Source organism: Hesperophylax consimilis, chromosome 19 (assembly GCF_061612785.1).
Source record: "Hesperophylax consimilis isolate HC1 chromosome 19, BYU_Hcon_1.0, whole genome shotgun sequence".
Classification (NCBI taxonomy): domain Eukaryota; kingdom Metazoa; phylum Arthropoda; class Insecta; order Trichoptera; family Limnephilidae; genus Hesperophylax; species Hesperophylax consimilis.
The window spans coordinates 12,418,984-12,431,688 of NC_142854.1; the positions used below are offsets into that span (position 1 = coordinate 12,418,984).

Sequence of the window (12,705 nt, forward strand, 5' to 3'; positions counted from 1 at the left end):
GCACTAGAACCAATCGTAAAAGCACAGAAAATCATAATCAAAATAATCCTTAGGCTACCTCTAATTACAGACACGAACATAAACTTTAATATTATGAATGTGTTCGACGTTCGGCAGATATACGCAAAAATAAATCTCACGCACCTATATACAAACGTACATAAATACTACACAAAAAGTTTAAATACTCGCTGTAATGCATACCGATAGTCAAGAAATTTTAGGTATTTTGCAACAATTGTACAAGACTCTTCCATAGAACATAAAAAAATGTGATACTCAAACAAATTTCAAAAAGAACAAGTAATACGGCTTTTACAGGTGCCCTCACCCAAATTCGAAACATCCAACAAAAATATTGAGTGTTTATATTATAATATAAGTGTAAGTATACTCATAAGTATTTAAATTAACTTTTAAAGTGACTGTCTCAACGCAGGCTAGCCGCTAGCCTAGTGAGGCAGGTTATGAGAAACCTCAACTTTTTCTATTTGTTATGTATGTATTATGTCTATTTACATGTATCTTTAGTTATAGTTGCAAATTAAAATTAAATTAAAAACATAGTATTTATTTGTATAATAAATACTATTGCAACCTCAAGGTTGAGGCCTATAATAATTCCTACCGCCTGCCGCATAAGCTTTCAGAGCTTATTGATATCTATCACAAATTAAGTCTGAAGTGGTTATTTTTTACCCCGAAGTTTTTATTTAATGAGTTTGTGAGACATTCCCTGCGTTACAATAAACTGGCTCAGCCGGTAGGATTTATTCTGGGTCTCGACCTTGAGATTGCAAAAGTATTTATTATAGTCTCAATTCCTGCATTATCGACAGCTGTGTGCCATCTATGGGAAACCTCATCAACTACTCTCTAGGATATAACACACTGGAATAGTAAAAGTTATACAGATTTTTTGTTGTATAGTTATCTGGACCTGTTATTCCCATCTACCATCTATGATCTATGGCATCATCTATGGTTGTTCAAGTGTGAAGGAAAGGTGGAGAAGAAGGAAAAAGAGTAGGGGAAGGTAGGAATGTACCTGACTTTGAAATCTGATTACTCAATTACTGATTATTCGAATCTGAATATGTTATGGTATCTTCCCAGAGCGATAATGACTTTCACATCGTTTCAACACTTTCGTTTTGATTAAAAAAATTTTTTTTAACATTTCTGAATCAAATAAATAAATAATCATTACTCACAATTTTCCTCCGCCGTCCGATCTCAATCTTAAACACAACATCGAAAAAGAGATATACAATACCAAGAAGAGATAAACATTGGAACGAAATGTCTTACGCATCATTCCTACCTGGTGCCAGGGTGGACGCAGAGCTGGAGCCGGCGCTGCTTCTCCGGGAGCTGACTTCCTCATCGTACAGCCGCTGGTGTTGGGGCGGCTGCGGCGGCTGCTGCAGCCAGGAGTGCAGCGTGTCGGAGTGCTCCGACTCCTCGCCCGAGATCCTGGAGGCCGTGCGATAGTCCTCCGTGCGACTGGAGAGGCTGAACTGGAGACTGGAGCACTGGCTGCCGGAACGGTCGGCGTGACGACTCTAGATATGTGACATAAATGATATTATTTAATAAAATTTTCTTCCTGCAGGACTGGGTGGGTGGTGCAATACGGCCATACTGTAATATTACATGAGAAATAATATGTAGGTATAACAATAAAATGAAACGAAAAATAATTATTTAATTGATATTTTGGGTATGTGCTAAGGAGAAGAAAGAAAGAGATTTTGAGGTCACAGCGTTTATTGAGTCAGTATAGTTGTGAGAGATTGATTAATTGCTCACGCAGTTGGCGGATATAGTCAATGGCAAATTACCCGGGTCGAAGATCGTCACCAGATACAAGCGGAGATGAAGGGTGGGGGAGTGGTTGAGGCGATGAAGTCGATGGCTTGACTTGTAGATGGTGTTCAGCACTGGGGAAGATGTTGAGTCTTCCTGGTACCCCAGCGTGAAGTAGAGAGAGCCAAAGGTATGATTGACCTGGTCGGCAGATGATGCGAGCGCGGATGAGCTCACTGCGCGGGAGATGCAGGCCGACGAAGATGTCGCAGGGCCAAGGTGCAGACCAGCGAAGATATTACTGAAGATATTATTGTTCATATGGAACTGACTTGTAAGACTGACTGACTGACTTAGGTACCTCGAAGTAGCCACTTTATATAGAGCAAAAGCATTCGAGAATAATTTCGGCGAACGCGAGTAGAATTTGGCGGCATCAACGTTCTAGTAGCTACCGCTACAGTATTAATAATAATAAAATAAATTAAATTGATCATCCATTAGGATCCATCCATCGCTCATTGAGAGGAGAGCTAAGCCATTCAGATGCAGTAATGACAATGGCATTGGTTGAATTCCGTATCGTGCCCCAGAAGCCCCAGTGCCGTGCTAGTCGGTGGCGAAGTAACGAATAAGCAGGGAATAAGTGCAACCTCTCTTCGGTGAACGTTGTAGATGCACTGCAGAGCCTCGGTTGCAGATGCCACTTGTAGGCATTGTTGCAGCACACCCTTAGCTTGTCTCTTAGCTTGCTGGATATTGTGTAATATATAAATGGTATTGGTGGATAAATAAATAAATAATATATGGTTATAACTGCCACGAATATAGTTCTGCGGTCATGGTAATGCGCAAAAATATATTTGACCAACACGCCACCAGAACCGCTTTGACTATAGCGCAAAAAGAAGGGGATGCATTCTCATATTTGTCCTGAAGTTGTATGAAGCTTTATATACATTTTACTATCTGTTCTAATTTCCGGTATGTCTTGAAGAGACCCACATTGTGGGAGGGAGGGAACGCAGGTCAAGTCACATTGTTCAGCACTCATTCTCCTGTGACAAACTCCAACTGTGTAACACACGTTTGACCAGTCTCTCAATTATGTACTTGTGCCAAAAGGATTGATTCCGTTTTTCGGAACACCTCCCATTGAAATAGCACAGAACAGACTTACCTGGCGTTGGTGTTTCAATGTTTGCCATCGGTCAGATGTTAAGACAGGGCAAGATTGACATTTTTTCATAGCGTATAAGATTTTATAAGGAATCTGGAAGCAAGACCGGCCCTGAGCTAAATGACGCCAGGCGCGAACAAAATTTTGACACCCCTTGTCAAAACCAGTAGACACCTAGGTAGGTGATCACTGTAATCGATAATATTCGGATGATTTATATAATAATCTCAAGGGCGATGTGCTAGGACTGTTAGCTGTTAAGTATTATCAGACTGTTCCAATTGTGCCCGCATAGGGCCTAAAATAAGCACTATGGTTTGTGAATATTTTTCACATTTATATTAAACGGTGTTCAGAAAACGTGTAGTTGACTGTGCATAGTGAAATCCTGTTTTAACTCGACTGTTTGAAATTTCTTCTGTAAGTACATAAATTTGTTTGTACGTTCCGTTTTCGGTTTCGAAAATCTGATGCATCCACTAGAAGCCAGCCTTACTTTGACTAGATGGCTAACTTTGACTGAGCTTTTTAATATTATGGTACCTACCTGCCTGAAGAAAGGTTGAAAAAAGAATTGTCATCTAGATAATGACGTTTCTTTGGACAAATAGAAAAAATTCCATATTTGAAATAAAAAAATGTTGCATAAAATATTATATGGTTTATTATCAAGTAGGTAGATATTTGAGTACCTACTTACAAACCTTTAGAAAACCAAAGGAAATTTTGGTTTTTGATATATATATTAAATAAGAGAAAATTAGAAACATACTTTTTTGACACAAGGTTTAAATAACTGTTCACAGAACTACTAGTGGTAGTATGGTGGTAGTTCCTGCAAGAAGGTGATTCTACATTCTAAGGAAACTTATACAAATAAATAATACACACAGGATAATTGGTTTTAGGCCAAAAAATAAGAATCATTGTTTTTTGGGAATGAAGAAAGTTCGCATTCGGATATATATAGCAAGAGTACCTATACAAACCTTATGTAATATACTTAGTATAATTATACAAAAAGAGACAGATTTGCTTCATCCACTTTCTTCATCCACATACTCTTCTAATACTCGGACTCCGGGCTGGCCCTCTGCAGTTGCAATTGGAGCAGTCCGTTCCACTTGCCAAGGAGCCAGGGCCTTGATAGTACCTAAGACCTAACACAGCATCCTTGAGGTTTTTACTAGCGCCAGGCGCCATTTGACTCAGATCAGTCAAATCAATATAAAAACAATGTGTAAAAAGTGAACACTTAAGAAAAATTGATTTATGATTTATGATGACATTAGTCAATTTTTTCCATCCAGTCAACAAGTCGGATTTGGAAGTCAAACAATATTTGAATCAAAATTGATAAATTTCTAGGTTATGTTGATACACTGTGGTTTACCTGTAATCCAAGCAACATATAAGGACTGCGGGGGCTAGTCTGAGGGGAGGGAGCCCTAGGCGCCGCAGAGGGGAGCCCCAGCAGAGAGTCCAGCACGTCCTCTAGAGTGGTGGAGCCTGGAGAGGGTCTTGTGGTCCCCGGGTTCAGCAGGGAGCGCTGGGGACTCTGCCACTCTACGGGGGTTAATGGGTTATCAGGTATATATTACGCGTTGTTGGGAGGTTAACTGGGTTTAGGACATGCATGAATTAAAACAAATTAAGAATTGTGCTTTATTAGATTATTTTACCCCTAGAGCATCTATATTTTGTAATGTATTTCTCTTAAACAAACTGTCAAAATGCAGAATGCCAAATGCATCAAAATAAAATACTGTTTTTGAAAGCAGAACATGGATAAAGTTTTTAAAGCCACTTACTGAAGGTAAACTATTAATGCCACTTTACACAAAACTAAAAAAGCATGTTTTATTAGACAATTATTGTTTTTGTATGGGTTGAATCTGTAGTCTTTTTATTTTTTTGGAGATTTTCCTTTTCTACTAGTTAGTATTTATATTGTATTGTATTATTTATATTCATATGTTTTTCTACCAATGAATCTTCTGTGGAAACTTTACTGGTTTATGCAACTTGGTAAAAATGATTTGTATTAAAATATATTTGTATAACTGTTTGTTTCCCAAATAAAATAAAATAAAAATAAAATAAAATAAAATAAAATAAAGGTACTAAAAAAGTTATTGTCACTTTACTTTTTTTTCTTCATTTTGTGTAAAAAATATTTGCTAAAAAATGTTGACAAATATTTTCTAGATTATAAATGTTGCTTCACAGAGTTATTTCAAATTTTTCAGGAGCATCTATGGTAAACTTCTGTGTTTTCTCTTTCTAACACTGTTTAAATCATATATCACTGTAAGCACAAAACAAGATAAGAAGATTTTTAAGAGTCCGTTAATATAATATTATAATATATAGAAATATCTCCCAAAAAGACTCTACAGGTGTTCGACGCCTGGGAGAAATTTCTCCCAAAATTGCTCTAGGGGTTAAAAATAAATTTCATAAAATCTCCATCTGCCATCATCTGTGGTAGTGTGGTACATTCATTTTCTAGGGAATGTTGGTTGGGTTGTTTTCTCGTAAATTTAAAAGCATTTAACATTGTCGTCAAATGGCCAATCAGCGCGATTATGATTTTTTTCCATCTCGGATAATCACCAATTCTAGGTCCATTTCAGAAGTGAACAATCAGTGGGACAGCACAACTGTCATGTTGTTATGCTTGTCAGCTGATCACAATTTGATAGATAGCTAAAACAGACCTAGAACGGCGTTTAACGGGAACCTTTCAAATGTCAAAAAAACAAAATGGTGCTTTTGACCAGTGCCAGCTCGAGACTTTTGAGTCTGATAGAGTGCTAAGTTTGAAAATTTCGACATTATTGATGTTGTTTAGACCAAAATTTAATTATTTTTTTTTGTAAATTCGAGTTTTTTGTGTGAAGATTTTCTGGATATTTCAATTTAGCCGCATGGTTTTCCTGAAAATCTTCATACAAAAAACTGAATTTTCAACGTTTTCGGCTGCAACAACATCAATAATACAATTTTTTTTAATATTAGCACTCTAGTACACCCAAAAGTCATGAGCCACCACTGCATTTGACGACAATGTGCGAAACACGCCAACGTTAGTATCACTGAGGGAAGTGTAGGGAAAGAGAAACAGAAAATTGGGAAGTAGTTACAGGTGCTTGTAGTCCTTGAGTCTGTAAAGCTGTGCATCCCCAAGAATGGAAGAATGAAAAAGAGTTCATTTATGGAAAATTGATACTTTGTTATTCTTTTCTAAGAGCTTATACAGCTTTTAGTCATTGACTACAACACACCCCTCTTTCTGATGTACAAATATATTTCTATGGTTAATAATTGTTAGTAGGTTTGTTTGTAATAAGTTGGTATATAATGCTGAGGGTTATATCTATAGACACAAAATTTGTGTTTACAGATTAAAAGTTTAAATTAAGATGATGTATTGTTTAACTTACCTTTATTATTTGTTGAGTGATATATTTTACATGTTTGTCCACCGACTCTATGCACATCTTATGTAAGCTTGTAAGCTATTTCTGGCAACTGAACCACACAGGGTATCTAATTTTGGTAACCGGGCAAGTAAATAGGTTACATTGTTTTAGGTTAAGAGGCTTTTTTTCATTAGATTTTTTCAGTGACTTATCACTTTTCAAAAGTTTGTTCAATTGCCTCTGTCGTGAGTTGCCATGGAGCCCTAATTTTAATCACACAGGCATGTAATTTTAAATAAACCCCATTTAATATTTACTAACTATTGAATGCTATAACATTGTGGCTATTGTTTAAAACAATTGTGAAGTGAGTTAGTTAAGAGTTTGTAATGGACCTGTTTGGGGTAAAGGAACGTAAAGAATTTTTTTTTTCATAAATTAAAATACGTTCAGAGAATAGGGAGAAACGAACAGACTATGGACATCTCTGGGACATACTAGAAGCTTTATTATAGAAACCTACGTCGGTAATAGGTGTTAACCACGTAATAATTGAAAAGAGGCGTGATGGAGCTCAACGAATCAGATCATTCCCAAAATCAATTAAATAATTTTTCGCCAATCACGGAGACTAAGGGCGGTCTAAAGACACGAAACACTCTAGGTTGATTTACTGTTGAGCTAACCTTGGGATCCGGTCTCACGATGCGTGTAAGGGCACTTGGAGAACGACGATAAATTTGCATTCTAAGGTAGAAACGAAGCGATACCCAACCAGCGATAACGAAACAGGGGGGTGACGGTTTGGCGAAAGAAGATGGTTTTTTAGAATGTTTTGGTCCAGAAGACATATTACGAGGTGATCCTCATAGAGAGAATTGTTTACGATCGCTGAGGTTCTGAGTGCTATTTCAAGTGTTGACAATGGACACGAATTTTAACTTAAGATGGGATGTTTGGCCGAAATTGCCTAATTATATTAACACGGGGGAGATGCAAGTTGGGTAATTAAGAAAAGACATAAAAGTTAATGGGTCACGAAGTCTTTGATTAACGATCAAAATTTTACGACCTTTTTTTGCGCGTAAACAAAGTTACGAGGATAATATATTGAAATTCCTGGATGGAGCGAGAAAGGGGTATATGGGTTGGGCTAAAACTAGACGCAAAAAAACTGTAAAAACAGGGATGTACTGGGCGTAGATCACCGAAAAGGAAGGACCAGGAATCGAAAAGAAACCCGAAAGGTAGTTTAGCTCATGATGGAAGAGGTGTCACCGACTCGGGTAGTGGACAGCGATGGGTTACGAAAAATTACCAGAAGATATGCGGCGGATATCACGAAAAGAGTCAAAACAGGTAGGCGAAATTACAAAAAACGTGTCGAATCAAATTTTGGAACGAATGCCTACGTATGTCATCACCGAGAGGAAGGTATATGTGTCCTGGGATCACCCACGGATCGTGTAGACACCAATCAAATGCTAGAAGGCAGCACACAAGGAAGGATACTGGATTGCGCAAGCGCTGGACATAATAGGTGAAAAGCTTCCGTTAGTTGGGATAATTTATCGATTATATTATCGATATCAATAGCGAATTTCTCGGAAAGATTTCGAAAACAACGATATAGAAATGAGCTACACCTAGTCTATAGGCCGGAAATCAACCAATATTACGGACACAACACGCGTACGAGAAAAAATAATCAAATAATTTTGCGCAATAATCTACATCGCCGAAAATCATTTACGGGAGGGCGCCCGGAAGTCAGGTCACCGAGTACACGCCTGTACCCGTCTCGGCAGGGGGGTAGGTGTCTACCTCAACTCGGCAGGCGGGGGCCAAAAATCCTGAAACGGGGTTATGCAATTCTAAACTGAACGGGAAGTGAAACCTTGGATTCATAAAGGCGAAAGTCGCACAAATTTTAAGTCGATTTATTCGAAAAAACATGATTAAATAGCGTTGTTCGGAGGAAATCGGGGCTTTTTCGTTTTAACTTGGTTGGAGTCGGGCTTCGATAACTTAACGTCGCGACAGTTTGGTGTGCTATCTTTAAACTAAACTGATAGAGTTTTAAATATAGTGAAGTTGTGGTTTTAATATTAATTGAAATAATTGAAGTGTTTTAAAATTTAATTAGATTCAACCAAAAAAAAGGGTAAACTCATAATTAGACGATACTAAATTCACGGGTTGGAGTCTCTTGGTTCAGACTAATATAAAACGATGAAACTCGACTGCGGTAATGTTTAATAATAACGCGTGTGCCATTAGAGGAGAAAAAAATAGAGAACCATAATAATTATCAAATGACCAGACGAAAACGGCTAAGTCAAAGTTCTAAATTTATTGTGAAATTGAAGAGACAGCGTACATTGATCAAAAAGAAATAATAATAAAAATCGTGTAGAAACGCGGCGAATGAATTTACTCGGAGAATAGAATTTAATAAGAGCTAAATACATCATTCGTAAATCACATGTGGACCTTCTGGTCAAAATTAATAATAATTAATTTCCAATATATAAAACGTAGGGTAAATTGCTCATTTGAATTGGGGGTATAGACAGTGTTTTCCTTGCGAACACGGGAAGGTTTTAACGGTCTACACGATATAAGAATTGAGTGAAAAAATCGAAGTGAACGTGGCAGATAATATATGAAAGGTTCTAGGGAGGGGAAGGGGGTTCTGGGTAGATCTCGGCAAATACTTACTTAGATACTCTAAAATAGTCGATAGGGAGAGATATCTAGATTAGGTACAGTGGAGGCCAACAGATACCGATGCATGTCAACTATCAATTTACGGTTAGGGAGGAAGAGACCATTCTATTGAAAGAAATGATCCGCTTAAACATTCCGAATTCCAGTATCAGGTAATTTATGTGCTATCTACGGAGCGGCGTATGAAAGTAGAAATTTTAGCTAGAAAAATTAGATACAATATGGTTATAGTTTCTACCGGCGAGTAGACGGGTGACATAGAGAACCGATTTCGAATTTAATACGAACCCTTAACGGCTTAGGGGCTTCTACATCCTACCTACAGCCCCTGGACGTGGATTAATGTACATGTCGTCGATATCCCGACTGGACTGGTAATATAACGATTTTGGGTGAGTGATCTTGCATGAATATATATTTCCAGAACGTTAAAATTGCGACGAAGATGGGGCTGCAACTGATAAAATAGTATCACATTTAGAACTGTTTGCTTGCTTCTAACAGCTGTGTTTAGCACGAGGCCAATGACCTACTTATTTGTAAGCAGTTAGTGGCGACACACGACCAAAAGGAAGAAAGGGGACCCCATAAATCACTCGACGTCCGTGCCTGACGACAAAAGTCGTACACTCTACCGAGTTGGCGGCCGCGCAGAGGCACCTCAAATCAACATGGAAGCGACTAGCTGCAACCAACTCATGCTCAAAACAAATAAAAAAATAAAATTAATAATATTTGTATAACCTTATATGTTCACTAACAAATTCCTACATACCTTTGGCCTCGGCTTAGAACTCACCGTTGGAGTATGTTGTCCGTAAGCTGTCTTGGGAAAGCACACAACTTCCTCGGCTCAGAAGATTTTCTACTTTCCTCATCACGCGATTTCGGGGCGTCAACGTTGTATGGAGAATCACGAAGAGTTCGGAGGGTCATCCCTTTTCGCGGAACCGGGTCGGATGAGAGGACACGAGAGGCAGTATGAAAATTAATGTCAAGTTGGAATGTTTGGGCCTTGGTTCGCTGCGAAGGCGTTTAATTGGACGGGCTCCAAGTCTTTCAAAATCGCGTGGAGGGGACGTCGGCGTGATGAACGAGGGTTCAAAATCGGAGGACGAACACATACTAAAGCGGGGTTTACCCGGAGGTTGATGCAACTCGACTGGAAAACCCTCGAGATCCTTTGCAGCATCCTTCGTGAGGTGGATAGTAGGCCTGGCGGCTAGTGGACGTTGAAAGCCTCACCAGAACAAACCTATTTGAAACATGCACGCGTTTAGCATCATGACAAGGGACGCAATGAAAAATTCCCCTTTTACAGTCAGTAAAGTAGTCCGTTGGAGGAAGCGGGGCGGGGTGATTTGGGATATTCCAACAGGTGCATTACCTCTCCCTCTGACGTGAGCGGTCCGGAGGTGTCAAGGCGACTATAAGAAGAAGTTAGACCAGACCTCGGGGAAAGCCAGACACGTATTGGTTCTTGGGGTTTTGCATTTGGAAGAATAGCGACCATTTCATTTGGGGCAGTGAGGTGCCGACCCAGTTTGCAAAAAAAAACCTTTTTTTTCTCGTCATTTAATCCGTTCCCATCTCCTTTTCTCTCGTTTCCACTTCCATCCGCAACACCCAAAGTTTACTAACCACAGCTAAATCCATTTATCTAGTTTTAGTACATCGTTACGGAGGTCGACGAGAGAGTCCCAGTACTTATGCGGAAACAACACACTATTCAACGAAGGGTTTAATAGCCCGTACACAAGAGGGGGGGGGGGGGGGGGGTTCGGTTCTATGTCACAATCTAGAATTTATAAACACGGGGACATTAGGTAAGGGCGGGGATACAAGGAAATTGTAAAGATATGATATAAGCTGTTAGGTCGATTAGTAATAGGGTCCAGTATTCGAAAGTTAGGTGAGACACGTACTCGTTCCTTGTAGAACTCGCTGAGGGTCGATGGACGTTTTCCCCACGCTTTGGCTAAAAAGAACCGGGAGTTACCACAGAAAGGAGACATTAAATACCTACCACCCCATAGCGGGGGGGGCTTCGAATTAACAAATCACACAACGTGAAGTTAAGGGATTTATTGTAGATCAACCCCAAAGCGTAGGCCTTATTTTACTGTGTGCGATACCACAGGGGCGGGGAATATTCAGAGTTAGCTAGGCCCAGCACGATATCGTTTTGCAAAAGCGAAACTGAACGCTGGAGAGAAGGAGGTATAAAAACCTCATTCAAGCGAGTTAGGACAATTAGGGGGTCGAGTCAACACATTTGGTGCCTTGAGAACCAGGAGCCGAGAGTTTTACAAGTTGGGGTGGCTTCATTGACCTTATAAGCGATAGAGGTACGAGTATGGTGTCTCAAGAAAAAAAAACATGTCAGGAGCGAATAGAAAAAAAATAGGTCGAAACGAATGTGGGTCAGTTGTAAAATAGTCTAGACAGGTGAACAAAAATTAAGCTGGACGCACTGTTAGACTCTAGTGTCATTTGTGATTTAATTACTTACGATGGAGACGGCGAGGCGCCGGACAATAGTGGAAAAAAAAAAGGTTACCTACTCTTACGTATCTACAGCCGGTGGTAGATTTATCGCTCTGAACACGGCAGGGATGTCGGTCGGCTGTTTGTTGGGACTCGTGTGGCGCCGTTTTGGGTAAAGTCGCCTCAGGCGCGCCGTACAAATGAATAAAGAGAATTAATACACAATACGGTAGTTAGTAATGAATAATATAAATTGAGTACTTTCACGAGACTAATAATAAAAGGGAAAGGTTACACAGTTAAATGGAAAAAAAAAAAAACGTAAGCTGATGTTAATCAACATTTCATGAGAAAAAAAAAGAGAAAATAAATAAATAGACAAGTTAATTACGGAATCTTTATTTGAGTGGAGATTTGTATTAGTTGATATTGCGAAATGTACGCCAACCTTCGATAAGGAAAAAATATACAAATCAGTTAAATGATCATAATTTGAGAAGGGCTCGCATTTAGATGGTGAAACGTAAAGCATCTGACTAGTATTTTGTAGACCGCTTGAAAAAAAAAATAATATGAAATGAATATTATTCAAACATTTTAAATGCCTTACGAAAGTGGGTAAAAACCGTACTAATATCGGTTTGTCGTTTCGAAGAGACCTATCGATGGTCACTTGAAAATTATTGCAAGCTAAAAGGAACTAATAGACCTTTTCATGATTTACAACGGTCGGGTCATAAATCTTAGAAAGAAAAAAATATCCACCGAGCATTTGCGAGACGATTTGTAGTACATAAAAACGGTTTGTTATCTTTGGATAGCGTGATATTAAGGGGAAACCTAACCGGTGAACATTTTGAAGGAAACAGCTTCGAAAATACAAGCTTTCATACAAAAGGGATCCGTCTATCCTCTTAATTTAGAGTTAAACTTCGCAATGGGTGGTGATAACAGATAACAGATATTGTATGAGCTTTTGTACGACGTAGTTTGGAAACGTTATGCGTGCAGACATCGGTAGTCTCGGAATGTGTATATTACAAAATGGTCGGTAGACAACGGTTTTTCGATACC

The 12,705-nt window shown here is 38.9% G+C and overlaps 1 protein-coding gene across 3 annotated transcripts in view; it reads right to left on the reverse strand.

Moving 5' to 3' along the window:
- The window catches only part of LOC149414820 (uncharacterized), a 399,189-nt gene that overhangs the window by 10,082 nt on the left and 376,402 nt on the right, over positions 1 to 12,705 (reverse strand). For 2 of the 3 annotated variants that reach the window (XM_089642875.1, XM_089642874.1), the window contains exons 12-13: positions 4,383 to 4,555; positions 1,325 to 1,565 (exon numbers count right to left, since the gene is read on the reverse strand). In XM_089642875.1, the coding sequence (XP_089499001.1) occupies positions 1,325 to 1,565; positions 4,383 to 4,555 (414 nt within the window). Of the gene's footprint in view, positions 1 to 1,311; positions 1,566 to 4,382; positions 4,556 to 12,705 lie in introns of all 3 variants that reach the window. The other variant, XM_089642877.1, reaches the window with a different exon arrangement.